The 27,173-nt window shown below is 35.8% G+C and overlaps 1 protein-coding gene across 1 annotated transcript; it reads left to right on the top strand.

Annotated features, from left to right (window-relative positions):
• The first annotated feature begins 7,701 nt into the window (after positions 1 to 7,701).
• On the top strand, positions 7,702 to 25,891 carry LOC110657268 (E3 ubiquitin-protein ligase UPL3). Its single transcript, XM_021814424.2, has 18 exons — positions 7,702 to 9,042; positions 9,245 to 9,355; positions 9,472 to 9,588; positions 9,676 to 9,846; positions 9,927 to 10,088; positions 16,131 to 16,379; positions 16,461 to 16,582; positions 16,668 to 18,096; positions 19,427 to 19,519; positions 20,509 to 22,080; positions 22,180 to 22,404; positions 22,497 to 22,601; positions 22,817 to 22,897; positions 22,987 to 23,055; positions 23,161 to 23,289; positions 25,044 to 25,166; positions 25,277 to 25,495; positions 25,695 to 25,891. The coding sequence occupies exons 1-17, from the start codon at positions 8,167 to 8,169 to the stop codon at positions 25,340 to 25,342; spliced, it is 5,700 nt and encodes a 1,899-aa protein (XP_021670116.2). The 5' UTR covers positions 7,702 to 8,166; the 3' UTR covers positions 25,343 to 25,495; positions 25,695 to 25,891.
• Positions 25,892 to 27,173: the final 1,282 nt, after the last annotated feature.

Raw genomic sequence — 27,173 nt, 5'->3', positions numbered from 1 at the left:
AGCGGTCATTTTGTCTGGGATTGTTACCGGAGCAGCTAGAACAGGAAAATGAGGAGAATAGGGGAGAAAGTCAAATGAGGTAGGGCTTCCCGGTTGAAGGTATATATAGGAAAATTTGAGCATTTATTGCAAGCAGAAAACGAAGCGGACACCTCGAGAATTGAGGGAAATAAATGCTTTGACTGGACCGAACCCGATAAAAGGAAGACCGGTGTGGTAAAGATTGGTAGAAGGGAGACCGGCATGAAAGATCGGAAAAGAGCGTGTTAGGAAGATCGGAAAAGAAAGGAGGTCGGATAGCAAAAAGAATAAAACAGCTCCTGCTGATTATCATCATAATCAGGGCCGAGGTAGTTAAAGCGTCGCAAACGAAATCTCCACCGCACTCCCCTGAATCGCCCGCATTACTGACATGTGCCAGAGTATGTCAGGACAGCGCCGTACATCTTAATCTCCACCGTTGATCTTACTTGTAAGGACGAGCTCGGAGCCCTCGGATCGAAGAAGAAAACGACAAGATCAGCGCCTTTCACTCTTAGCCCTCAGATTGCTCTTGACAAGAAATTTTGGGCCGTCAGATTAGAAGAGAGAAAAGGACAAATACTCCGGAAGGGATCACAGTCTTCCTTTCTGATTCTCTTTAATTCCCGAGCCCTTAGATCATGTCCTTCAAAATCTTAACCCTCCATCTCCCTCAAAACAGATCCTGACCCTCCATGGGGAGCACCCGGTTCCTATAAATACCTGCATGACAAACTGTTCAAGGGGGGGACAAATAGTGAATATAGCGGAAGGACTCTGAAACTTAATTCAGCTCGTTACTCTGCTATTTTTGAAGCTTTCATAAGAAAAACTTTTGAAACCAGTTTTCTGAAGTATTTTCTTGCAAAGGATTTCTGAATACTGAAACTCTCCATTTTCAGTTCGTTCATTATCCTGTGACATTCTCGCTTATTGTCTTTGTTATCTTTATTTCTACTCCCGTTGTCCAAGCTCAACTTCATTCATACTCGGTTATAATATTGATCGGACTGCATTTTAACAAGGTATTCTTCATTTCAAGGCGAACCTTAATCTTCAGGTTACCAGCCCGCGGCCTCCATTACGTTCTGTGAGCCCATAGTTAGTTCAATAGATCCGACTCCCCACAGGTGAGTGCTCATATCGCTTTTTTTTTTAAGTGCTCGTTCTTATTTTACGTATTTCCTTTATTCTTTACATATATATAATTTTCTCCAAGTTTATATTGCGCTAAAGAACACGAAGAAGGTCATTCTTGAGTTTACTTCCGCGTTGACCAGTCCATTCTTTTTGTTAATCTTTGTTATTTCTGAATGTAAGCCTTCTAGTCCCGAGTAGCATATAAGTGGTCGGATAAAATGTAGGTAACTGTATATTAAGGGTCTCTTTAAAATAATGAAAGGTCTAAACAATAAGTCGGGAAAATAGTAAGGCCGAATCACTAGAATAATGCAAAAGACAATTGAGTAAGATGACACAAGGCAAAGTAAAACCGAACCTTAAGATAGATAAATGGGATAGATCGGGTATCAAAAGGTACTGGTAAGGCGACCACATAGGAAGGTCGAAAAATTCGGTTTGGTATCTCCTGACTAGTTACAAGGTACCAATGAGTTAAAAGAAACCTTATTCCGAGCCCCCTGCATCTTTAAATGCCAAAACCCTTAGTTCTAGGATTTCGTGACGGGTAGCTGTAATCAAGTTTCGAGAGATCGGAAAAGCCCTTATCCGATCCCTATTAAAATAAAAGAGATCGGAGGAGAGTTCTTATCCGATTCTCAACCTAAAGTTTTAATAAATATTTAAAAAGGAGATCGGAGGAGAGTTCTTATCCAATTCTCAACCTAAAGTTTTAATAAATATTTAAAAAGGAGATCGGAGGAGAGTTCTTATCCGATTCTCAACCTAAAGTTTTAATAAATATTTAAAAGGAGATCGGAGGAGAGTTCTTATCCGATTCTCAACCTAAAGTTTTAATAAATATTTAAAAGGAGATCGGAGGAGAGTTCTTATCCGGTTCTCATTTAAAAATTTTTAATAAATATTTAAAAAGAGATCGGAGGAGAGTTCTTATCCGGTTCTCACTTAAAAATTTTAATAAACATTTAAAAAGAGATCGGAGGAGAGTTCTTATCCGGTTCTCACTTAAAAATTTTAACAAATATTTAAAAAGAGATCGGAGGAGAGTTCTTATCCGGTTCTCACTTAAAAATTTTAACAAATATTTTAAAGAGATCGGAGGAGAGTTCTTATCCGATTTCCAAATTAAATTTTAACAAATACGTAAGATGATCCCCCTAAAATAAAACAAATACGCAATAGCAACTCACTAAGGTTGTCTCATTTACTTATGTATCTGGGTAATCCGGATTAGTGAAAAATCAAATATTTCTTTTATCAAAAGGATTAACATTTCCAGTTAAACCCTCCTAACTATAAAGAACGTGAAGTTAAATCTGCTTACCCTCGTTGAGGGACGAGGTGGGGTGCCTAACACCTTCCCCGCCTGCCACTTTAATTCCCCGAACCTAGAATCTCTGTTTTTGAAGTGGTTTCATTTTAATTTACTTTCACAAATGGTTTTCTTTAATGTCCCTCAAAATTAAAGTGGCGACTCCTCACTTTTCCCACTTCGATGAGTGTTCGTCCAGGTGATCGCAAAACACCTTGCGACAATGTGCAATGCAATATTCAAATGGATTTTTGCACCATAAACATTTCACATAGGATGAACTTGTTATTAGTGATTCTCTGAATCCAATGTGCCCAACTCATGCAGAGGCTTCTCAGTACTTTCGCTTAAAATATAACATGTATCATGTATCATGGGCATTGTAAAGATCTCCCCTTGAATTTTTTTATGGATCCATAACATATGTAGCATAACGTAGTCATAATATGGGGGGAGTTAGTGGGTCATCTATTATCCATTAATGCACCAACAAAAAATATGTAAATATGTAACATATTCATGTTCTAGATATATACATCCTAAATAAATATGACATGATGCATGAGAATGATAAGAAATTAAATTTAAAAAGTTTACATTTATTAAGATTAGAATTACTCACCTCTTGTAACCTATCAACCACCTAACTTGAACGGTAGCTATCTTTAGATCTATTACTTCCCGAGTCCCTCAAGTCTGATTCTATAACATCGGACCCTCAAGAGTTATAAAAGGTTCTAAAACTCTATACACATAATAAACATCTTATTTTATGCTCTTAGGAACCATGAAACCATGTTTAGAACCTTAAAAAAGAAGGGAGAAAAAGTCAGGTAGAGCCTACGTAGCTGCTAAAGTCTCAGGTTTCGGATGGTCTTTTCATCCAATTCTAATTGTGGCTGCTAAAGTCTTGGACTTCCGTTGTCGAACCTAGAAATTTTCTAGATTTTTGAGAAACTACATGTTTTGGCTTTCGAAAATTATGAGTTTCAGCTGCTGAAATTATGATTTTCAACAATGGAATTTAGGAATTTCTAGAATTTTCAAGTTGAAAACTTATACATTCAAACTCTCCAAAAGCCCCAAACTCATTCCAAAGTTTCAAAGGATAAATTTAATAACTGTCTCTAAACTTATATAATTATAACACTACAGTCCTTTTACTTTAAAATGTAACATAAAACCCCATAAACTTTCAAATTTAGCATAGTAAAATCCCTCTAACTTTTAATTACTGATTTTTCAGTTAGAAACTGATGTGAATTGTAACATCCCTATTTGCATAGCCTGGTATATTTCACTGTTCCGATGACTGGTATCGGTCCGGACAATTAAGAGAATTAGAACAATGTCTAAGACACCTAGTTAAGCCTTGAACACAAATAATTAGTAATTGCCAAATAGTTAAGTATAAAGAAGAAAACAGAACGCAAAAAGTTAAATGAGCCGGGAGTCACAGCGATGGCTGACCTTCTCGGGAAATGACTGCGAGGTCAGTCTAAACTCAAATTTCGAACCAGAAAATGTGACGTTGAGGTCCTTAGGACTATTGCGAACATAGTGAAAAAGAGAAAATTATGAAAAAGAATTGTTAAGCAGATCAAATAATTAGGTCAGGGATTCAGAAGATATATTGAATAACTTGTAAACCGAATTGAACCAGCGATGGGCAATTTGGTCAATTCACCCTTAGAGCTGACTCCTGACCTAACTGTCTAATAAAATTGGAGAAAAAAAAAATTTCGGGATCAAAAATTAAATTAAAGAACTAATGAAAAAATAAATGAAAAAAAAGGAAAAAATGTTATTACATCACTTAGATGACATCATGGATGAAGTCAAAATTAATTTATTTTTGCCTACAAATTTGAACTAGTTTATAAACTTCTATTAAATATAAGAAAATGCTCACCACTTCTAAAAAGTAAGAAAATGGTTTTAAAATCATTTGTAGGGTACTTAATGAGTTATCGGTAGGTGAAGTTCGGTAGTTCATTAGGTATTCTACGGGATCATGTTATGCTTACAGAGGGGTAAGGTATGACATGTTTAAGTGGTATCAGAGCCACTCGCGTGTCCTCTTGGGTGATGGTGAGGCAAACCTCAGCGAGGATGCTGAGTTCCGAAAGGATGGAGAAAGGTCCCTTAGGCAAATCCCACATCGGCAAAGCCCGGAAATGGTCTTGGTTCTAAAAAGTAATGATATATAAAATAGGAGAACTAATCACTAGAGGTGCCTTTTGGTGGAATGGCTTGGAGAGTTGAAAGAACTCCAGGGTTAAGCGTGCTCGCTTGAGAGAAATCGTAGGATGGGTGACCTCCTGGGAAGTTCTCCATTCCACCTATAGGACAAAACTGTGAGGGTTACAGCCAAAACGGACAATTCCTCTAGTGGTTGGATCCCGATTATTTCTAACTTTTAATTATTGTTTTTTCAGTTAGAAACTGATGTGAATAGCTCCCGCATGGCACTTTGTCAACATTTCTCTGTCATCTCTTATGCAAAGTGTAAAATTATTCTCTTTACACATGAAAAATTATTCTATCTATAGAGAGAAAAAAGATTCAATTTATACATAGCTTGAGAGAGAAAAGAAAAATATTGACTAAGCTCCATGCTGTAACTGTCCAGGTTAGATGTCCTAACTTTTAATTACTGATTTTTCAGTTAGAAACTAATGTGAATAGCTCCCGCATGGCACTTAGTCAACATTTCTCTGTCATCTCTTATGCAAAGTGTAAAATTATTCTCTTTATACATGAAAAATTATTCTATTTATAGAGAGAAAAAAGATTTAATTTATACATAGCTTGAGAGAGAAAAGAGAAATACTGACTAAGCTCCATGTCAGAATCAGTCTGTGCCTAACCAAAAAATCAAGTAATTAGAGGTCAGAGGGATTTTACTGTGTAAAATTTGAAAGTTGATGGGGTTTTATGTTATATTTTTAAGTTGAGAGACTGTAATGTTACAACTAGATAAGTTCAGGGACAGTTATCAAAATTTATCTAGTTTCAAAACATAAACCAAATACATAAACACATCTCTAGAGTTGAAAACAACTTTAAATCATGCTTAATTTTAACATACATCATCCAATAACACAAAACCTAGGTTTTCCTCAAAACTAACATAGCATAAGCAAGGATTCCCTCAAATCTATCAAGAGAAATTATCCATTTAAGGCTTATAACACTTAAACATAACTAAACTAACCATAAATATGCAATTTCAATATAAAATCACAAAACCTTAACCCTAATATGCATAATTACCCAAACTCCTCTTAAACACAACTTCACATGAAATTGAAGTTATAAAACCTAATTTCTCATTAATGTGCTTGGATTTACTTATTAGATCAAGAAGAAAAGAAAAATTATTTCTTTTCTTGGAGCTTGGAGGTGAGAGAACTAAAGGTCCAAAGCTTGAATATGCTCTCCCAAGCTTCCTTATGGAGGAATTAACGTCCAGATCTTGAAAACCTAAGAAAATCTCTTTAAAGAGCTCCTTGTATGCTCTATCAATTGAGAGAGGGGGAAGAAGAGAAAAACCCAAGTGTTTTGGTAGAAAAACAAGCTTTGGTTCCTTTTTATACCCTCATTGTTGAGTTGGATACCGGAAGACTCAGTTTCGGCTACTGGGGTCCATTTTGTCCAAAATAGATTTGAACAATAAAAAGGATTTTGGCTACTAAAAGTCCATCATTCGGCTCCCGAAGTTCCTTCTGTCTAAAATACACTTAAAAATTTTTCTTTGGTCAAAACCATTAAAACATTTTAATTTTTAAAAGCATTTTGAACACATCCCACATATGTGTGTGTGTGTATATATATATATATATACACACACATAGACACATACACTTCTACCCCTATTCATTTATCAGTGGAACCTTTGAATTCGCCAGAATATTTCATTTACAATAGAAATTTTGACGTAAGAAAATGGTGGGTGTTACACCCTTCCTTTTTATCGTGTTGCACCCTTCCTCTTTATCGTTTTCTTCTCCGGCTGATCCACACAATCATCTTAGGCTAATTGCATAGTATTGTCCATTGATAACAATGAAACTCAACAAAAATACGTAAGGCTAGGTGGGTCAAAATAGATAATATAATACAATTGGGTCAGGGCATTTTAGCCTAGATGAAACTGAAGAAGAAAACGAGAAAAGGTAAAGGGAAATTTTTCAAAAGGGAAAAAAGATAATAAGAATTTAAGATAGACATTTAAATAATTTTAGAGAAAATGACATTAAGTATTATGTATTCTCACACTTTTAGTATTTTGGTCTGAGCCTTTTTTCAATTTAGGGCCTTAAGGTTTTTTTATTTTCTTCAATTCAGGGCTTGCACTTTCAACCTTTTCCATTTAAATGACAAAACACTATAAAAAAAGGATTTTTTTTAGCGATAGATCAAAACTCCATCACAAATAATATTTATTAGAAATGAATTAGCGACGGATTCATTACTAATACATAGTTAATCTGTTGCTAATTTGTTGCTAATACATAGCTAATTCTTCGCTAATACATAGCTAGTTCGCTGTTAAAACTTTAGCAACAAAGATTTCAGTGACGGACTGAAAATTCTATCTCCAAAAGTCAATTTTTTGAATTAGCTACGAATTAAAGATGGATTATAGTCATTGCTAAAGCCTTTAGTGATTGATTCGTTGCTAATCTACATTATCAACAATAGATTCGTCAATCTGTCACTGATAATCTTTTTTTTTTTTTTGTGAAATAAGTAATATCATTAAAATTTTTGATATAGTGTTGAGATGGTATTATGGTTAGCGCTATATCCACTACGTTAGCTCCATGTGAGTATCGTTAACGATACATGTTGAACCACATTTACAAATAGAACATAAGTATTAAATTGACAAAAGTAAAGTACATTCCATTAAGTGTTAAATAGCCACTTAAATCTTGGTAAGTCCGTTTAAGCTTAAGATTAAACAAATAGATAAACAAGACCATAGTGTTAACCAATGTTAACCAAAAAGTTTATAGGTAGGTAAGATTTTAAGCAAAGGGAGTGAGCATAAGCGAGAAGCCCAAGCACATTCAATAGGAGGTGTTTGAGATCCTAACTTTCACACCCTGAAGAGTAAATAGTAATAAATATATTTTTTTAATGAATAAAATTTTTTAATGAATAAAGTTCACTTGGACAACTGTGCCCTTAAACCTGTATTCCCGATGGAGACGGAGCAAGCGGAGAAGCTTCACCGCTATCTCGCCCCCCGCAACCAAAGAAAAATGCGTTGCGTACAAACAAATACTTACATTACGAGGCAGAATCTCTCTCTCTCTCTCTCTCTCTCTCTCTCTAGACTATCATCAACAACACATATAAAGAGAAGTCAGCACTCTCCCTCTCTTTAGGGTTTTCTCTTCTTCTTCCACCTCCCTCTTCCTCGCAAATCCCTAATTTCCCAATTTTATACACCCAATTCTTCTCATTTCTCGTCCTAATTATTTAATAGTATATAATTTCTAGGGCTTCGGATTGGTGCTTTGTTTGGATTGCTTGATTTCGATACAAACGAGCAGTGTATTTTCCTTCTCAAATTTGAGGCGTGTTTTGGTTTTCTTGCGTCCAGATGCAGTGGATTATTACCCGATCCGTTGCCGCGTGAATCGCGACCGCGGATTTAATCGGGGCGGTTTAGTTCTTGTATGGAAACTCGGAGCCGGAAGCGGGCGGAGGCCTCCTCAACAGCCCCCTCATCTTCCTCCTCAGGTCCTACCACCCGCTCCCAGAAGCGCTCCCGCCTTTCTGTCGCCACTGCTACTTCCTCTTCCACCTCCACCACTGCTGCCGCCACCGCTCCTTCAATCGCCATTGCCACAGCTCGCACTCGCTCTACTCGCGCTTGTCCTGCACTCATGGACTCTACTACCCCTGTCGAGTCATCATCCCGTTCCCGTCGTAACAAAAGCGAATCTTCCGACAAAGGCAAGGAGAAAGAGCACGACGTTAGGGTTCGAGACAATAGGGATGTCAGAGATAGAGAGAGGGACAGCTTGGGCTTAAATATGGAATCCGGAAATAATAATCCCAATGACGATGATGACGACGATAGTGAAGGTGGTGGAATCGGAACTTTCCACCAGAATTTAACCTCAGCAAGTAGTGCTCTCCAAGGCCTATTGCGCAAGCTTGGGGCTGGACTTGATGATTTGCTGCCTTCATCTGGGATGCCATCTGCTTCATCCTCACATCAATCCGGCAGACTGAAGAAGATTTTATCAGGTTTGCGATCAGATGGGGAGGAAGGGAAGCAAGTGGAGGCTTTAACTCAGCTTTGTGAGATGCTCTCAATTGGAACTGAGGAGTCATTGAGTACTTTCTCGGTGGATTCATTTGTACCAGTGCTTGTTGGGTTACTGAACCATGAGAGTAATCCGGATATAATGCTGCTTGCTGCTAGGGCAATCACTCATTTATGTGATGTGTTACCTTCATCTTGCGCGGCCGTTGTGCATTATGGTGCTGTTTCATGCTTTGTTGCTAGGTTGCTTACTATTGAATATATGGACTTGGCTGAACAGGTTTGTTTGTTGATTTGATTGATGGAAATCTATCTTTACCTTGCTGTTTTGGTCGTAGCAGATGATACATTGTTTATTATGTGCAAATTGCATTCATTATATATGTGGGGACAGTTTTAGTCACTTATTGCTGTTACAGTTGATTGGAAGTAGCTGTTTATTGGGTTCTTATTGAATTTTATGGTTGTTATGATGGAAACAGTCCCTGCAGGCGCTAAAAAAGATATCTCAGGAGCACCCAAATGCTTGTCTGCGAGCTGGTGCTCTTATGGCTGTGCTTTCATATCTGGATTTCTTCTCCACTGGAGTCCAGGTAACTCATTTATAGTTAATTTTCTAGAGTTAAGTTGGCAGTGTGTGCCGAGGGACTTTAACATTGTGGAGCATTTTGTATGTTGGATTTCTTTTTTTTTTTTTTTTTCATATCAGCGGGTGGCTTTAGCTACTGCTGCAAATATGTGCAAGAAACTCTCATCAGATGCTGCTGATTTTGTGATGGAAGCCGTTCCTCTGTTGACAAATCTTCTTCAGTATCATGATGCAAAGGTAGGATTGATGTTTCCTCCCACTTGGATCAAACAATCCCCCTTCTGGTTTGGTCTTCATTCAATACAACTTGTGATATGATTGTAGGTATTGGAGCATGCTTCTGTTTGTTTAACCCGGATTGCTGAAGCATTTGCTTCATCTCCAGACAAATTGGATGAACTATGTAATCATAGACTTGTCACACAAGCTGCCTCTCTTATTTCCACCAGTAATTCTGGAGGTGGACAGGCATCCCTAAGCCCACCTACATACACGGTAACAACATTGTTTGGATTGAGTTTTAATGCTAGTGAATTTTGAGGATGGTAGTCTGACTAATGACTTGAGGCATGTAGGGCTTAATCCGACTGCTTTCCACATTTGCGAGTGGGTCCCCTCTAGGAGCCAAAACTTTACTTCTCCTTGGAATCAGTGGCATTCTCAAAGATATATTATCAGGCTCTGGTGTTTCAGCTAACTCATCAGTTCCTCCAGCTCTAAGTAGACCAGCTGAGCAGGTGCTTGTTGCTTCTTCTGCTAGTTTTTAGCTTAAAGAGATGAAACACTACACTATTTTAAGCAACTTGCATGAAAGTTGAGATATGTTATGGATCATTGACTTATCTGTATAATCATTTGTTTCTTCCTAGTTAGTTGGTGAGGACATGAGTACTATATTAAGATCTCACATCAGTTGGGTGAGTGAAGTGCTTTTATATGACTTGGATAAATTTGCCTTTTAGAGTAGAGTTGAGCCTGATCCTTCATGGTATCACAGCCAACCCCAGTCTTGATGTTGGGTCACCCATAGAGATGTTCAATCTTGCAAACTTCACGCTCTAGGTGTCCATTCGTGGGTGTGAGGGGGTATGTTAAGATCCCACGTTGGTTGGGTAAGTGGACAAAGTGCTTCTTATATGACTTGGGCTCTCCTCACAGATAAGGTGCCTTTTGTGGTAGTTAGGCTGGTCCATTTTATCAGCAAGTACTGCTATTTCTTTATTTCTGATTATATAACTTTAGAACTCAAAGTTTGAACTTTACAGGTGAAAGAAAAATGCACCTTAACTAGCCTTAGGATGCAAGGTTAGCAATTTTAAAATTTATAACCCTAGGTTTCATGCAACATGCATAAACACTTTATACTATTGCAAAACACTTAGTTTTGTTTTAATCAATTGCTGATATGCCTAATTAGCCATTGGGAAACAAAACTCTAAATTACCAAAGTTAGAGAAAAACTCACCCAATAAGGCACAGAATCAAATTCTAACTACATAATCCGGGGAGTGAAGCTACTAAGTGTTGACTCTGTAGCTTGTCCATGTAAGCCCTTTGATCAAACAACTTTTATCCAAGAAAAATTCCTCCTTTGGTTCTCCCTTTGGTTCGGCCAAAATATAAAGGAGATGAGGAGAAGAATTTCTTGATCTTGTGTATGCGGAAGTGGAGAGAAACACTTTCTTTAAGACTAATTCAAGTATATTAACTCTTAACACGCTTGAATCAAGCAAGGAAGAAGGAAAAATTTTCTTTCTTTGGTAGGAGAGATGGACGGCACAAGGAAGGAAGGAAGATGAAAATATCTTCTCTTTTCTTCTTTTATATTTGCGTTAATTTACTTTTTAATTAAAATTAAAATGACAAGTGTCCAAATCTTATTCAACTCTTGAATGAGTTTTCATCTTATGATTGGTCCATTTGTCATTCCTTAATTTTAATTAAGAAAATTAAATTTTAATTAATCAGTATTCTAAATACTAATTAAACTAATTAATTAATTAGATTTTTTTCTCCTATTTTTGACCAAGTCAAATGGTCAAAATTGTCAAATTTTAACTTAGTCAAACTAGTCAAAATTTAATTCTTCCTTAATCTTAATTCTTCAATTTATTTTTAAATACTTTAAATATTAAGTTCAACACTTTCATTGATAAATTTGATAAAATTAGCACTCAACTACAACCAACGTATTAGTGGGCATTCTTGATCATAATCTACTAACTGGTCCAAACTTCTTGGAGTGGTTTAAAAATCTGAGGTTTGTCCTAAATTTGGAGTGTATATGATACATTCTAGATTCAAAAGTTCTTAGTTCTTTACTTGAAGGGCCCATAGAGGAAGAAAGGGACACCTTGGATAGATGGAAAGAGCACGACATGCGGGTTGGGTGTTATATGCTTGCTTCTATGACCAATGAGTTACGTAAGTAGCGTGACAACTGACAAGATGCATAGTGCATCTGAGATCCTCGATCACATGCAAGAGTTGTATGATGAACATAGTCGAAATGCAATATATGAGATATCTAAGCGATTATTTCGAATGAGGATATGACTGAGGGACAGGAAGTGAGAGCCCATGTTCATAAGATGATTGGATTGATAATGCAGTTGGAAGCTCTTGATTTCACTATGAACTTTCAGCTTTAAACGGGTTTGATCCTGCAGTCCCTCCCTGAGTCATTTGTATCTTTTATTAAAAACTTCCGTATGGCTAAACAGGAGTGCACCCTAGCTGGTCTGCTTAATTTGCTGGTAACAGCCCAAAAGAATATGCCCAACAATAAGGGAAAGGAGGTAGTTTTGGTTGCTTCTTCTACTGGAAATTCCAAGAAGAAGAAGGGCAACAAGAAGAAGAAACCTTCTGTCCCTGGTCCATATGGTAGAGTTGTCAAGAACCAGTCCAAGAAGTTTGGACCAGTTAGCCGGTTATGGTCGAGAATGCCTTCTAATCCGTTGGGGGGTTGTGGTTGAGTACTCATTTTATCAGATTTACACTGCAGAAAATAACAAGATTCAAATTAGTATATTGTATTAAGTATATTATCAAAATGATTATGGTCTTTTAATAAAATTGGTTCTCCCACTAATTTGGCGAATTCTACACTTCCAAAGTAGGAAATGGAAGTCCCAGTTGGAGTGGATTTCTAGTGGGTGATTGAATTCTTATAAACTGTTACTCATCCTCGAGTACATCTATTCTTGGAATCATAATAATTCATAAGTAACTCTTTACTCATCACATCTCATATGAGGTTCAATCAATTTATTTGGCCCTTAATGCTCAAAATTTCAGGTGCATCCATTCTTGGTTTATCTTGCATTAGTTAAGTTGAGCCTACTAAGTCAGCAAGTTTACAAATTTGAACCTTAATGACCTCAAGTACATCCATTTTTGGCTACCAAAGTATTTACATACTCACAACATCTTATGCTTAATAATTATTTCAAGATCTCTTAAACCAAATGCATAATTTCTATGTAACCATAGCAAACAATGTAAGTGTTTAAAATTTCTTAAATAATTGCCTTAGTGGAGGGCCATGATGTAATTTCCAAAATTACACTATTACCAACTTAATCATTTTATTGGAAGATTTTCTTGGCCGACTTAATTACTATTTGGTCTCATTTTTCACATTAATCATTTTGCATGCATAACTCATATGCATCATGAATATAAATATCACATATATACATTCATCAAAATGGAAAAGGAAAAGGCATGGGCATGGACTATTCTATGGGAATTCAACCCCAGCCACAAGGATTGAATTCAAGGGCATCCTAGGTTAACATTCATCTATTTGCAGCTTGCTTTGACAATCTTCAACTCTTGAAGCTTGTACTCTCATTGATCTCCATCAATGGGTTGGGCTCCATATCTTCTTGTAAAATCCACTAAGTCAATTACAACATTTATCCTTGGCATACCAAGGTGAAAATTGCAATAGAATGAGTATATAAGCTTAAATAAATAAATTACAACTTGAGGCTATCACAACCATTTTATGATATAACCCTTCAAAAAATTAAAATAATTATTACAATCCTATAGAAATGAATAAGAACAATCACATTGGTTTTCTAAAGTTCATGATCACCCTTTATGCCAATACACACATTTAACAGTTGAACATGTTTTTATTTCAAATATCTCATATTCAAAATTAAATCTACCAATAATGAATCACATTAACAATCATGTCATACTGATTTTGGGACTTAGATTAAATATTTTAATCACCAAGAAAAGTCATGAAAGTTGATTAAGCACCATGATCACATCATAGGTCTAATGGTCCTACCATTTTGGCCATAATGGTGCTTCACTGAAAAGTCATGATTTTTCTTAGATTTCTATGGTTCCAAATTGCATCTCATGCGTGTCAAACACCATAAAACAACTGAACTCAACAATACAAAATTGTTTAACCATATCTAATATTTTGGCCGAATTGATTTCCATGGTCACTAACATGGGCCGAATCAAATTATGACAATTTCTCTTTGAGTTTTTCTTGTTTTCAATTGCATCTCATGCAAAATATACTTGTCCCAAATATCATACACATGATTAAATTTTCGTAATGGCAAATTATGGTGGCTCTGAGACCAATTGAATGAAAAATGCGTCTTAACTAGCCTTAGGCTGCAAGGTTAGTAATTTTAAAATTTATAACTCTAGGTTTCATGCAACATGCATAAACACTTTATACTATTGCAAAACACTTAGTTTTGGTCATAATCAATTGCTAACATACCTAATTAGCCTTTAGGAAATAAAATCCCTAAATTACCAAAGTTAGGGTTTTGGAGAAAAATTCACCAAACAAGGCGTAGAATCGAATTCTAACTATATAATATGGAGAGTGAAGCCACCATGTGTTGGCTCTCTAATTTGTCCACACAAGCTCCTTGATCAAATAACCTTGATCTAAGAAAAATTCCTCCTTTGGTTCGGCCAAAATAGAAAGGAGATGAGGGGAAGAATTTCTTGATCTTATGTATGTGGAAGTGGAGGAAAACACTTTCTTTAAGACTAATTCAAGTATATTAACTCTTAACACTCTTGAATCAAGCAAGGAAGAAGAAGAAATTTTTTTTCTTTGGTGGGAGAGATGGACGGCACAAAGAAGGAAGAAGAAGATGAAAATATCTTCTCTTTTCTTCTTTTATATTTATGGTAATTTCCTTTTTAATTAAAATTAAAATAACAAGTGTCCAAATCTTATTCAACTCTTGAGTGAGTTTTCATCTCATAATTGGTCTATTTGTTATTCCTTAATCTTAATTAAGAAAATTAAACTTTAATTAATTAGTATTCTAAATATTAATTAACTAATTAATTAACTATTAATTAATCATATTTTTCCTCTCATTTTTGATCAAGTCAAATTGTCAAAATTGTCAAATTTTGACTTAGTCAAACTAGTCAAAATTTAATTATTCCTTAATCTTAATTCTTCAAGTTTATATTTAAACATTGTAAATATTAACTTGAACACTTCCATTGGTAAATTTAGTTTCAAGTCATACTAGGGATTTTGTAATCTAATTACAAACAAAAATTATTAATTTAATTAATTAATTAAATCATTTAATTAATTAATTAAATTAATTTTACTTTGATCATGGTGCTCTTATGTGTGTGACTTACGAGGTTCATTACTAATTGGCAATGAGAATAATATTAAGTCCTTAATATTATTTGAACCATTCCATACTTAAAATGAAATTTCCTTTTCATTTAAGTTATCATAAATCATGGTTGACATCTAGCATAATGTACCATGACTACCCAACTAGTTCTGAATTAATTCTCCGATTAATGAATCTTGATCATATGTACTCTGCACTAGAATCTATTTGTTACAAAATCCTAATTCCAGTTAGAGTCATGGTTCATGTCAAACTCTTTTGCTTAGAATCATATGTCCTCTTTTAATTCCAATTCTTGATTAATAAACATTCTTATTAGAAACTCTTTTCTGACTAAGTTTATCTGTCCTGGCTAGAAACTTGAATTGATCAAGAACAATTAAATAGATATAGGATTTTATCCTTATTTACTTAGGTTGACGGATCCCATCTTGACTAATACGTATCTCTATGTATAACTAGTTGAAGTCAACACATACCCATATACTCATACATAGTATAAGTATGAAAGTAGTATAAATCTTAAACCACCTATATACAAGATAATTGAGTTATCTCAGGTCAAGGGATTATATGCACTATTATGATCTAGATGACTTTGTTTTGATAAGAGGAAACACCATATACAAGTCATTTTATATCACTGGTTCGGCCTATTTATCTTATAAGTGCCTACCATGTTTGTTATATGGCGTGAGACTTACCATTTCATCTCATTAGTATCTCGTACTAATCCATGAAAATAAATATAAGTGATAATCTTTCCGGATAAGTCATGTCCAGTGAAGTATCCTAAATTATGAACTGAATTTATAATACTTGTATTAGAATGTTCTGTCACTCATATTCTTAACAACTTAAGAATAGAGCATCTAACAAAATATTAAAGGACTTTTTCAATTAAATTCAAACCATTCAAATTTAAAAGAAAAGATTAATTGTCAATAAATGGGAATAAATATTTACATGATATAATATAATGATATGTTCTAGGGCATATTGCTAACAATCAGCTGATAAGGGCATTTTTTTGATAAAGCATATTATTGGGCTATTTAAAAGCCTTAACCAAAGCCTTAGACTGTTATTCTGATATATTTTTTTTCCACTGCACAGATTTTTGAGATTGTCAACCTGGCAAATGAGCTTCTTCCGCCACTTCCGCAAGGAACAATCTCCCTCCCTGCCAGCTCCAATATGTTTGTGAAAGGACCTGTTATGAAAAAGTTGCCTTCAAGCAGTTCTGTGAAGCAAGATGATCTAAATGGAAATCTTCCTGAGGTTTCGGCCCGAGAGAAATTGTTGAAGGATCAGCCAGAGCTTCTGCAGCAATTTGGAATGGATATTCTTCCTGTGATGATTCAGGTTAGTTTTGGTAGGCTAGAAGTTGTTCAGGTTCTTTTTTGGTTCAGTTGATGATAATAGCTTTGAATGCTTGCCAAGCAGATATATGGTTCCAGTGTCAACAGCCCTGTTCGACACAAATGTCTTTCAGTTATTGGAAAGTTGATGTATTTCACCGGTTCAGAGATGATTCAGTCTTTATTGAGCGTCACAAACATATCTAGGTTTTTATTCTTGTACATGCATGCCTCTTGTTGTGTTTACATCAAGCTTAATATGATTATTTATTTATATTATCTTTTTCCATAGTTTCTTAGCTGGTGTATTAGCATGGAAAGACCCTCATGTCTTGGTTCCTGCCCTCCAAATTGCTGAAATTCTTATGGAAAAGCTTCCTGGAACTTTCTCCAAGATATTTGTTAGAGAGGGTGTTGTGCATGCTGTAGATCAGCTTGTCTTAGCTGGAAATCCAAATTCCACTTCTACCCAAGCATCCTCTGTTGACAAGGACAATGATTACGTGTCTGGAACATCATCTCGTTCCAGACGTTATAAACGTCGCAGTGGCAACTCAAATTCTGAAGGAAATTCATCAGAAGAATCCAAGAATCCTATTCCAACAATCGCTGGATCACCTCCAAGTTCTATTGAAATCCCAATGGTTAATACCAATCTTCGCATGGCAGTCAGTGCATGTGCTAAGGCTTTCAAAGATAAATATTTTCCATCTGATCCTGGGGCTTCTGAGGTTGGAGTTACTGATGATCTTTTACAGTTAAAAAATCTTTGCATGAAGTTGAATTTTGGTGTTGATGACCAAAAGACTAAAGCAAAAGGAAAATCCAAGGCATCTGGGTCTCATGCTGTTGATAGTTCTGCTAATAAAGAAGAGTATTTGATTGGTGTGATATCTGAGATGCTGGCAGAACTAAGCAAGGGGGATGGTGTATCCACTTTTGAGTTTATTGGAAGTGGGGTTGTAGCAGCCCTACTGAATTATTTTTCTTGTGGTTACTTTTCCAAGGAGAGAATTTCAGAAGCTAATTTGTGCAAGCTTCGTCAACAGGCACTTAGAAGATATAAGTTGTTTGTTGCTCTTGCCCTTCCTTCTAGTCTTGATGAAGGGAGTGCAGCTCCCATGACTGTCTTGGTTCAGAAGCTTCAAAATGCCTTGTCATCCTTAGAACGTTTTCCTGTTGTTCTGAGCCATTCATCTAGGTCATCTAGTGGAAGTGCACGTCTTTCTTCTGGATTAAGTGCATTGTCTCAACCTTTTAAGTTGCGTCTTTGTCGGGCCCAAGGAGAAAAATCTCTCCGTGATTATTCTTCGAATGTAGTTCTTATTGATCCATTAGCAAGTTTAGCAGCTGTTGAAGACTTTCTTTGGCCTCGGGTTCAGCGATGTGAATCCGGTCAAAAGCCCTCAGCATCTGTGGGAAATTCTGAATCTGGGACCACCCCTATTGGAGCTGGCGGATTATCTCCATCTACAGCCACTCCATCAACCACTCGTCGTCATTCTTCAAGATCCAGATCATCTGCTAATATAGGAGATGCAGCTAGAAAGGAATCGTCACAGGAGAAAAGCGCAAGCTCCTCTAAGGGAAAGGGGAAAGCTGTTTTGAAGAATGCCCAGGAGGAGGAAAAAGGACCCCAAACCAGAAATGCTGCCCGTAGAAGAGCAGCCCTTGATAAAGACGCCCAAATGAAATCAGTAAATGGGGATTCTAGTTCTGAGGTATGGTAATTTTTTTTTGTGGACTATGAATATGTCTTACTCATTTTCTCATAATGATAAATTCAGAATTGATTTAACATGCCAATTCTGTAATTTGGTTTTTTGTGTTAGTCTAGTAGTATACCACAGCCTTAACTTTATGTTTTGTGATATAATTTAAAGGCAGAGAAAGTTGGAAAAAAAAAAATCTTTCTACTATCTTCGTTACCAAAGCATGATAAAAAGTTAAATATCTTGATGTCGTTCATGTCTAATATATAGGTTAAGATAAGACTATCTGATCTTTAGTTAGAAAAAAAAAGAAGAATATACATTGTAATGCTTCACAGATTTTATTCACCTTTTGCAAAAGTTCTTCTGTCTGATATCTTTTTTACTAACGCATGATAAGAAGTTAAATATCTTGATGTCATGGATGTTTGATATGTGGGTTGAGAAAAGGCTAAATAACGTTTAGTTAGAAAAAAAGAATATACATTGCAATGCATCACAAATTTTATTTACTTTTTTCAAAAGTTACATGTTTCATTCTAGTGTTGTGCATTTGTTTTTATGTAGGTTGACATTTATAAATTCCAGATGTAAGACATAAATATAGTATTAAGTCTGCAGATTACATGTTCTTCATGGTTGGAATTCTCTTGTTTTTAGGGAACACAGAATAACATGACATAGTTAGCCTCTCCGATCTTTGTAATCTCAACATTGTAGTTGGTTCCCATGAATTGTTAGTATTCTGATATTTGTCTTCACCAGTTGAGATGTTATAACAGCTTGTAGATGGTAGACTAATTCATTAAGTATCTTACTGGTTTTGTTAGAAATCAAGTGATGGACATTTTAGATCTGTGGTATTATGCTGTACATTTTTGGATGAAGTGTGGTCACCTTGTTTTATAAGGCGCTTCTAATTTTTATAGTTTTGTATACTTGTATTGCTGATTGGATTCGACTAGACAGTGTTTTGCCGGTCTGTATTGGCAACTTATCTAAAGCCAAAATATGCAATATAAATGAAGCACTCAGCAAGAATAATTAGGTTGGAAGGAATTTGAATTTTGCATAAGTTGTAATAATGATGATAAATACTGTTAAGTGTGTTTGAAGTCTGCTTATGTCCTTGTTATACAACAGGGTGCTTGTATCTGTGATACATTTTTTTTGGTGGGTAGGAGTGTATGATTGGAGCCAAGCTTTCCTTCACTATTATGTCATTTTGTTTTTGTAGTGGAGCCATGTTGATATATTGAAACTAATGTTTCCTTCTCCCTTGTTAATATTTTGGTGGAGTTGCTTTTCCAATAATTTTCTTTTGAATTTTTTTTGCTAGGATGAGGAATTGGATATATCTCCTGTTGAGATTGATGATGCATTGGTGATTGAAGATGATGATGATATCTCTGATGATGATGATCACGAAGATGTAATTCTCTGAATCCTTGTCATAATTGATGCCTATGTAGTTCTTTTCTTTTCTTCCACTTGTTGGCCTTTTTAAAACTAGAAAACTATTTATGCTATGGTGTTGGCATTATGACTTGAAGCAAATTGCATTCTTACATTTGATAAATGTATGTAAAATGTTAGTTGGACGAAAAGCGCATAAAAATATATGATGTGATGTCACATAAATGTCCCTTATATACATATATATGCTGAATTTGGATTTTTTTTTTAATGGTAGCATATCATAAACTATTTATATTAGGGAATAGATTTTATGGAGAAATATAATTTTAAATTTATTATTGAGAGAGAGATTTGTGTATACGAATTATTTTAATATATTCGAGTGATAATTATTAAACACATATTGTTTGATAATTATTAAACACATATTGTTAATATTTGAAATAAATATCAATAGAGAGTGAACATTATAGTAAATGTAAAATTACAATTCTAGTAGTTGTTAGTTTTCACATGTTCATGTGATTATAGTATATGCCTTGACTCAACATGATTGATTTTCCAACATATATGACAACTTTTGGATGGTTTTTTAATTAAATTTTGATAGGATCATGTTCAAAGTATGTAATGCAAGTAGATGGGAATGGAATCATTGGATTTGGATGCATGTGAAACAAACACACGTTTCTTTGTAGGTTTCCATGAACCTTGTCTAATTAGGTCCTGTAACTGATGATGTAATTTCTAATGACCTTTATCCTTGTTTTATGGCCTTGTGAAGACACCCCCCCCTCTCAACACAAACCCAAAAAGGAAAAAAGATTGTGGCAGGATACTGCAACTATACTTAATTTTATCATGCAGTAATGCTTATTTTTATATACATTGTTATTTTTCAACCAATCATATTTTGGTTTCATTATGAAGTTAGTGCCACCACTGTGGTAATTGATATGTCAATTATTTTTTTATTTGTTTTTCTTTTGTTGCCCTTCACAGGTGCTGAGAGATGATTCTCTACGTGTTTGCATGCCTGAAAAAGTACATGATGTAAAATTGAGTGATGCGCCTGAGGATAGCAGTGGTGCTCCAGCAGCAAGTGATAGCCAAACTACTCCTGCCTCTGGTTCTGGTAGTAGAGCAGCTGCTGTTAGGGGCTCAGATTCTACTGATTTTAGGGGTGGTAACTCTTATGGCTCTAGGGGTGCTTTGTCATTTGCTGCTGCTGCTATGGCTGGTCTTGGAACTGCTAATGGCAGAGGTATAAGAGGAAGCAGAGATCGACAAGGACGACCACTGTTTGGTAGTTCCAATGATCCTCCAAAGTTGATATTTACTGCTGGTGGGAAACAACTAAATAGACATTTGACCATATATCAGGCTGTCCAAAGACAACTTGTGCTTGATGAGGATGATGAAGACAGGTATGCTGGCAGTGATTTCATATCTAGTGATGGTGGCAGGCTTTGGAGTGATATATATACAATTACATACCAGAGGGCAGATGGCCAAACTGACAGGGTTTCTATTGGGGGCTCAAGTTCTACCACCACAACAAAGTCTGCAAAAAATGGTTCTTCCAGTTTGAACGCTGACAGCCAATTGCAGCGGATGTCACTTTTAGATAGCATCTCACAAGGGGAGCTTCCTTGTGATTTGGAGAAATCTAATCCTACTTATAACATATTAGTTCTGCTTCGCGTACTAGAGGGTTTGAATCAGCTGGCACCACGTCTGAGAGCCCAGTTAGTTTCAGACAATTTTGCTGAAGGGAAAATCTCAACTTTGGATAGGCTGAATGCTACTGGTGGTAGGGTTTCTGCTGAAGAATTTATTAACAGCAAGCTTACCCCTAAATTAGCTCGTCAAATTCAGGATGCCCTTGCATTGTGCAGTGGGAGTCTTCCATCATGGTGTTACCAGTTGACAAAAGCATGCCCATTCTTGTTCCCTTTCGAGACTCGGCGACAGTACTTCTATTCAACTGCTTTTGGATTGTCTCGTGCATTATATCGTCTTCAACAGCAACAGGGTGCTGATGGTCATGGATCGTTAAATGAAAGAGAGGTGAGGGTTGGAAGATTACAACGTCAGAAGGTTCGTGTTTCTCGCAACCGCATTTTGGATTCTGCTGCAAAAGTAATGGAGATGTATTCTAGTCAGAAGGCTGTACTTGAAGTAGAATATTTTGGTGAAGTTGGCACAGGGTTGGGTCCTACCTTGGAGTTTTACACACTTTTGAGTCATGATTTACAGAAAGTTGCACTCGGAATGTGGAGGTCAAATTCATCATCTGAGAAGCCAACTATGGAAATTGATGAAGATGGTAACAAAAATGGAAAATTCAATAATGGCTCTGGTGGTGCTGGTGATGCAGATGTTGTCCAAGCTCCGCTTGGTCTGTTTCCTCGTCCTTGGCCTCTAAATGCTGATGCTTCTGAGGGTAGCCAGTTTTATAAGGTTATTGAGTATTTCCGGTTGGTTGGACGGGTAATGGCCAAAGCTCTTCAAGATGGACGCCTTTTGGACCTTCCGCTTTCAACAGCATTTTATAAGCTTGTGCTTGGTCAAGTAAGCAGATTGCACTGGACACACATCTTTTCTTTGCTTTAAGTAGTTTCATTATTTATTACTGTTGGTCAAAACATTTAATGTGTAATTCCACTGCAGGAGCTTGATCTGTATGATATTCTTTCCTTCGATGTGGAATTTGGGAAGGTTTTGCAAGAATTGCAGACCCTTGTTTGCAGAAAACATTACATAGAGTCTTCAGGAACTGATAATCGTGATGCTATTGCTAATTTACATTTTCGTGGGACACCAATCGATGATCTCTACTTGGATTTTACCCTTCCTGGTTATCCTGACTACATTTTGAAGCCTGGAGAAGAAACTGTATATGACATTTATATTTTTCTTAAAATTGGAGTCCTTTCTTGCTTTTGTTGTCTTCTCTCTAATGCGGAACTATTTATTATAAACTGCAGGTTGATATAACTAACTTGGAAGGCTACATATCTTTGGTGGTCGATGCAACAGTGAAGACTGGGATTGTGCGGCAGATGGAAGCGTTTAGAGCTGGGTTTAATCAGGTAAAATACATTATGTATAATTTTATTGAAATTACAGATTGAGTTTTATATAGTCTGTAGTTCGTCTTTATGGTTCAATGGAACATAGGTCCACCATATATATTTGCATTTGTCTATATTTCTATGAATGCTTGAAGATGATATTGTACTTTGATATCTGGTTATCATGTTCTCATTTTCCTATATTTGCTTCATACTTTTCCATTACAAAATAGGTGTTTGACATCTCATCCTTACAAATATTTTCTCCACAAGAGTTGGACTATTTGCTTTGTGGGCGTCGAGAGTTGTGGGAGGTAATTTACTTTTCTGTTTCTTCTAATTTTACAATACTTGACTGGATCCAGTACTATAGATTGTTCTGATGAATTTTTTACTAATACAGCCTGAGACTCTTGTTGATCATATAAAGTTTGATCATGGATACACAGCCAAGAGTCCTGCAATTATTAATGTATGAACTCTTACCTTGAATTTGGTGGGATTTTTTTTTTTTTAATATGAATTTTGTTGCTTGAACTCGCTTGATGGATTTGGTGTGTTTTTATGACTCACATAGTTGCTGGAGATTATGGGAGAGTTCACCCCTGAGCAGCAGCGTGCCTTCTGCCAGTTCGTTACGGGTGCACCAAGGTTACCACCTGGTGGTCTGGCAGTACTGAATCCAAAGTTAACAATTGTGAGGAAGGTATAGTACAATGATCAAATTCAAATGGTCTTCATTAAATTTAATGTTTTTGACTTCATGTTGCATTTTTAATTCAACAGAGGTGTGCTTATGGAGCTGTTAATGGTCAGTCATTAACATCCTATACTGCAAAGTGCAAAATGTTCTGATTTTAGTTTCATGTCATTCCACTTTGTTTTTATTCAAACTGTCAACTCTTAAGGTTTTGGAATGCCTTGTGATTTTTGTAGTTGATTGTTGGTTTTCCTGCCTCTTCTTTTGGGTCTTATATCATATGATCTACCATGTACCATATGGCATAAGCAGAGCTATTTATTTGTTTATCAATTTTAATTGTTTTGTTCGTCACCCCAAAATTTAAAAAGTTGCCAGTTAGAGGGTAGTCTGGTTGGTCTTTAATTGCTTTTAAAGGTGCATTGAGTGAGGAAGTCTCGAATTCGAGTTTTCCCATTCATAGTTATTAAAGGCTCAAGGCCGCTAAGTTGCCAAGGTGTCTTGGAGCCTAGACTCCTCTGAGCAAGGCAACGCGCAAAAATAAAAATAAAAAATAAAAAATGAAAAAAAAATTGTAAATATTCTATCACACTTTAAGTAATATAAAACTACACAATGCAACATACAAACCAATTTATAATACTATAATTCAATTATAATAATAGAAATTAATAATTTATGATAAAATAAACTCAATTATTATATTTCTAATAATTTATAATAAACTCCACACTAATAGCCTAACCTAAAAGCAAAAGCAACAAGAAAATAAACCCAATTTAATTCAATCATAAAACTAAAAGCTAATAACTAATAACAAATTTAACCCATAAAGCTAATAAGAAATTTAGAGTAATGGAATTAGCATCTGTAACATGCTTTCACAATTCACATGTCAACGTTCTTTCACATTCACAATAAACAAAATCAGAAATTTAGACAATAAAAAAAGGGCATATGGTTAGGAAAAGAGCATTGCAGAAACAAAAAAAAAAAAAAAGGAAGAGTGCAACTGCTGGGCCTTGGACGAAACTCAGAGAGAGAGAGAGAGAGAGAGAGAGAGAGAGAGAGGCATATAGGTAGGAAGAGAGAGCGTGGCAAAAAAAAAAAAAGAAGTGCAGCTGTTGTTGCTGGAACATGGATGAGAGAGAGAGAGAGAGAGAGAGAGAGAGAGAGAGAGAGAGAGAGAGCACTCAGTAGAATAGAAGAAGAAAAAACAAGAATATTTAGAACACTTCTAGCTGCTGGAAATCAAAGGTTTGAGCTCTCTTCTTCTTCTTCTTTCTTTGGTGGTTGACTGCTGGCTGTTGGCTTTTAAAAGAAATCCTAACTTTTTTTTTTTTTTTTCCCTTGTGCCTGGACTCCATGGGGCGCACCTTTCTGCGCTTCATGCCTTGGTGAGCCACTCCTTCCGTCGGGTGACGCTGCCTGTGCCTGGTGCACTGCGCCTCAGGTGCTCCTTTGATAACAGTGTTCCCATCTACCCATTCTAAGATTTATCACCTTTTGTTGAGAGTTTTTTGAAAGGAGAGGGTTACCTCCAATTGTATAGCCGACAAATTGTTACTTGGTCTGCTGGGCCTCATAAAAAAAAATTGGGAAGTTTGGTGGTTTTTTGCATACACATTTGATGGTGTAGACGAAGTAACTAAACCTTTTTATTTTTCTGTTCTCAAATAAATTTTTAGGTAGATTGCCTTTTTTGTCTGTGTTCCTGGAACTACTTTTCAGATGCATAACCATTGTATGGCTGCATGCAGCATTCTTCATCTGCAGGGAATGTGGTAGCAAATGGAGCTGGGCCTTCAGAATCAGCAGATGATGACTTGCCTAGTGTCATGACATGTGCTAATTACCTGAAACTTCCTCCATACTCTACAAAGGTACCATATTGGGTGAACATGGCGATTAAGCTTTTTTTTTTTTTTTTTTTTTTAAATTTTTACATGTCTGGGTTTGAATCTTCGGGTGCTGATTATTGTGCTTTAAACAGGAAATTATGTACAAGAAATTGCTGTATGCAATTAGTGAAGGGCAGGGATCCTTTGATTTGTCTTGAGGTTTGACTAAATGGTTGAACGGCTTATATTGTATCACAAGACTCTTCAGGATCATTTTTTTTTCCTGGATAAATTTGATAAAGAAAGTAGCACCTGTCTTGCTCAATAATGGCTTCATTTTGGTGGCCCTTCAAACTAATGGCGTCATCAAGGTCAGTTCCTCAAATTTTTAAGGAATCTCATATGGTCGAATTTTGTCAGGGCCGGATGGAATCCGTGCTTGGCTGGGTCTTTCTGTTTGTCATGTAAATCTAAAGTTTATATTCAATTTAAAGAAAATGAAATTATTGCCCATGCTTAAATCACAAGGCTTGGTTCCTTAAAAGGGTCAAAATTAAATTTTTTGTTCAGGTTGGATTGCTGCATTTTCATGCTGTAAAGAGGGAACATGTGTAAAGAAGAGGGAACATGTGGAGGAGGTTCAGCTTCTAATGCTTGTAAATAAATAGGAATATCTTTTTTTTTTTTCTCCATATTTAGTAAGATATACATGTATTCCATGAAAAGATAGTGGGGAAAAATAATGCATTTAAATGTTGATCACCCTATCCGTTTCTTTTCTTTCCTTTGCCTTTTTTTTTTGTCCCCCTCGTCTAGAATGTTTATTGCTTGTGTTCTTTAGATGTTAGCCTTGATGGTTTCAACTTTGCATTGTGCATGCTTTACCTTTTTCACTTTGATGGTAAGGAAACAAGGAAATAAGTTGATGGGTGATACAAAAATCAAAAAGTTGCTTCAACTGGGTATAACATCTTCAATTGTATTTGCGGGAATGAGATTGATGGAACTTTGGGAGTGGTTGATATTTGGAATTGCATTATTTGGAGACGGCTTATCGCCATTAATCTCGCTAATGAGGACTTGCGGCGCATTTTCCCGGTGACGAATTGTACATAGAATTTGATGTTTACAAATTACTAGCGAGCTGAGACGCCAACTGATGTTAAAGATGATTAGAAAATAATTTATCCTTTGTTTGATCCCTGCTAATGGGAGGTAGCAGGTAGGATATTTATCGGTGACGAGGTGTTCGTCTCACGTGGGATAGTATAGTGAAGCGGGTGATTAGTATTGGTTTTCTTATTATTCATATATCAAGTATGATTCTGTAATTGGAACTCCTTGCGGTCTTCTTTACTTCCTTTTTATCATTTTATCACTTTATGAACAATAATCATCAGTTTGGAAAATATAATTTAGGAAACTCTTAAATACAAAAACATTAACTGACATCAGTTTTTTCTAGAAAAAAAATTTAATTAAGTTCACACAATTATATTAATTTTTATTTTTTTTGAAATTGGAATTTTAATTTTAAAAACTAAATATTTTTTCATTTTTTAATTATGAGATTCGATAAAAAATTTATTGAATTAAATTTTTTTGTTAAATTTTAGTTAACGGAGGATTATGTTTGGATTATGATTATAACGTCATTATCTCCACCAATGAGAAGATGAAATTAACAAAGCAACGTGAAAATAAGCTGCCGAATGATCAATCATCTGGTGGCCACATTCCGTCAGATGTATCACTCTCACTCTACTGGTTATAAGTAGGGATAAGCAAATTTTGATTATAACTAGGGATGAGCAAACTTTGATTGTAACGGAATGATCGAGCAAATACGGTGGCCGCATTCCCTCCAACGCCACACCTGTTGGGGAATTAGATGCCGATAGTATTGCCGGTCACTTTGCTGCTTGTCCTGCTTCTTCTAATGGGCGAAGCTAAAGGTTAATTTTGTTATTTCTTCTTTTATTTTTGATAACTTGATTTTATTATTTTGTAATTCCTCGTGTTGTTTTGCAATTGAGGATTTTATGATTT

The sequence above is a fragment of the Hevea brasiliensis genome, chromosome 6 (genome assembly GCF_030052815.1).
Source record: "Hevea brasiliensis isolate MT/VB/25A 57/8 chromosome 6, ASM3005281v1, whole genome shotgun sequence".
NCBI classification, from domain to species: domain Eukaryota; kingdom Viridiplantae; phylum Streptophyta; class Magnoliopsida; order Malpighiales; family Euphorbiaceae; genus Hevea; species Hevea brasiliensis.
The sequence above is the reverse complement of the archived record's forward strand: the minus strand, read 5'-3'. Positions and strand labels throughout refer to the sequence as shown.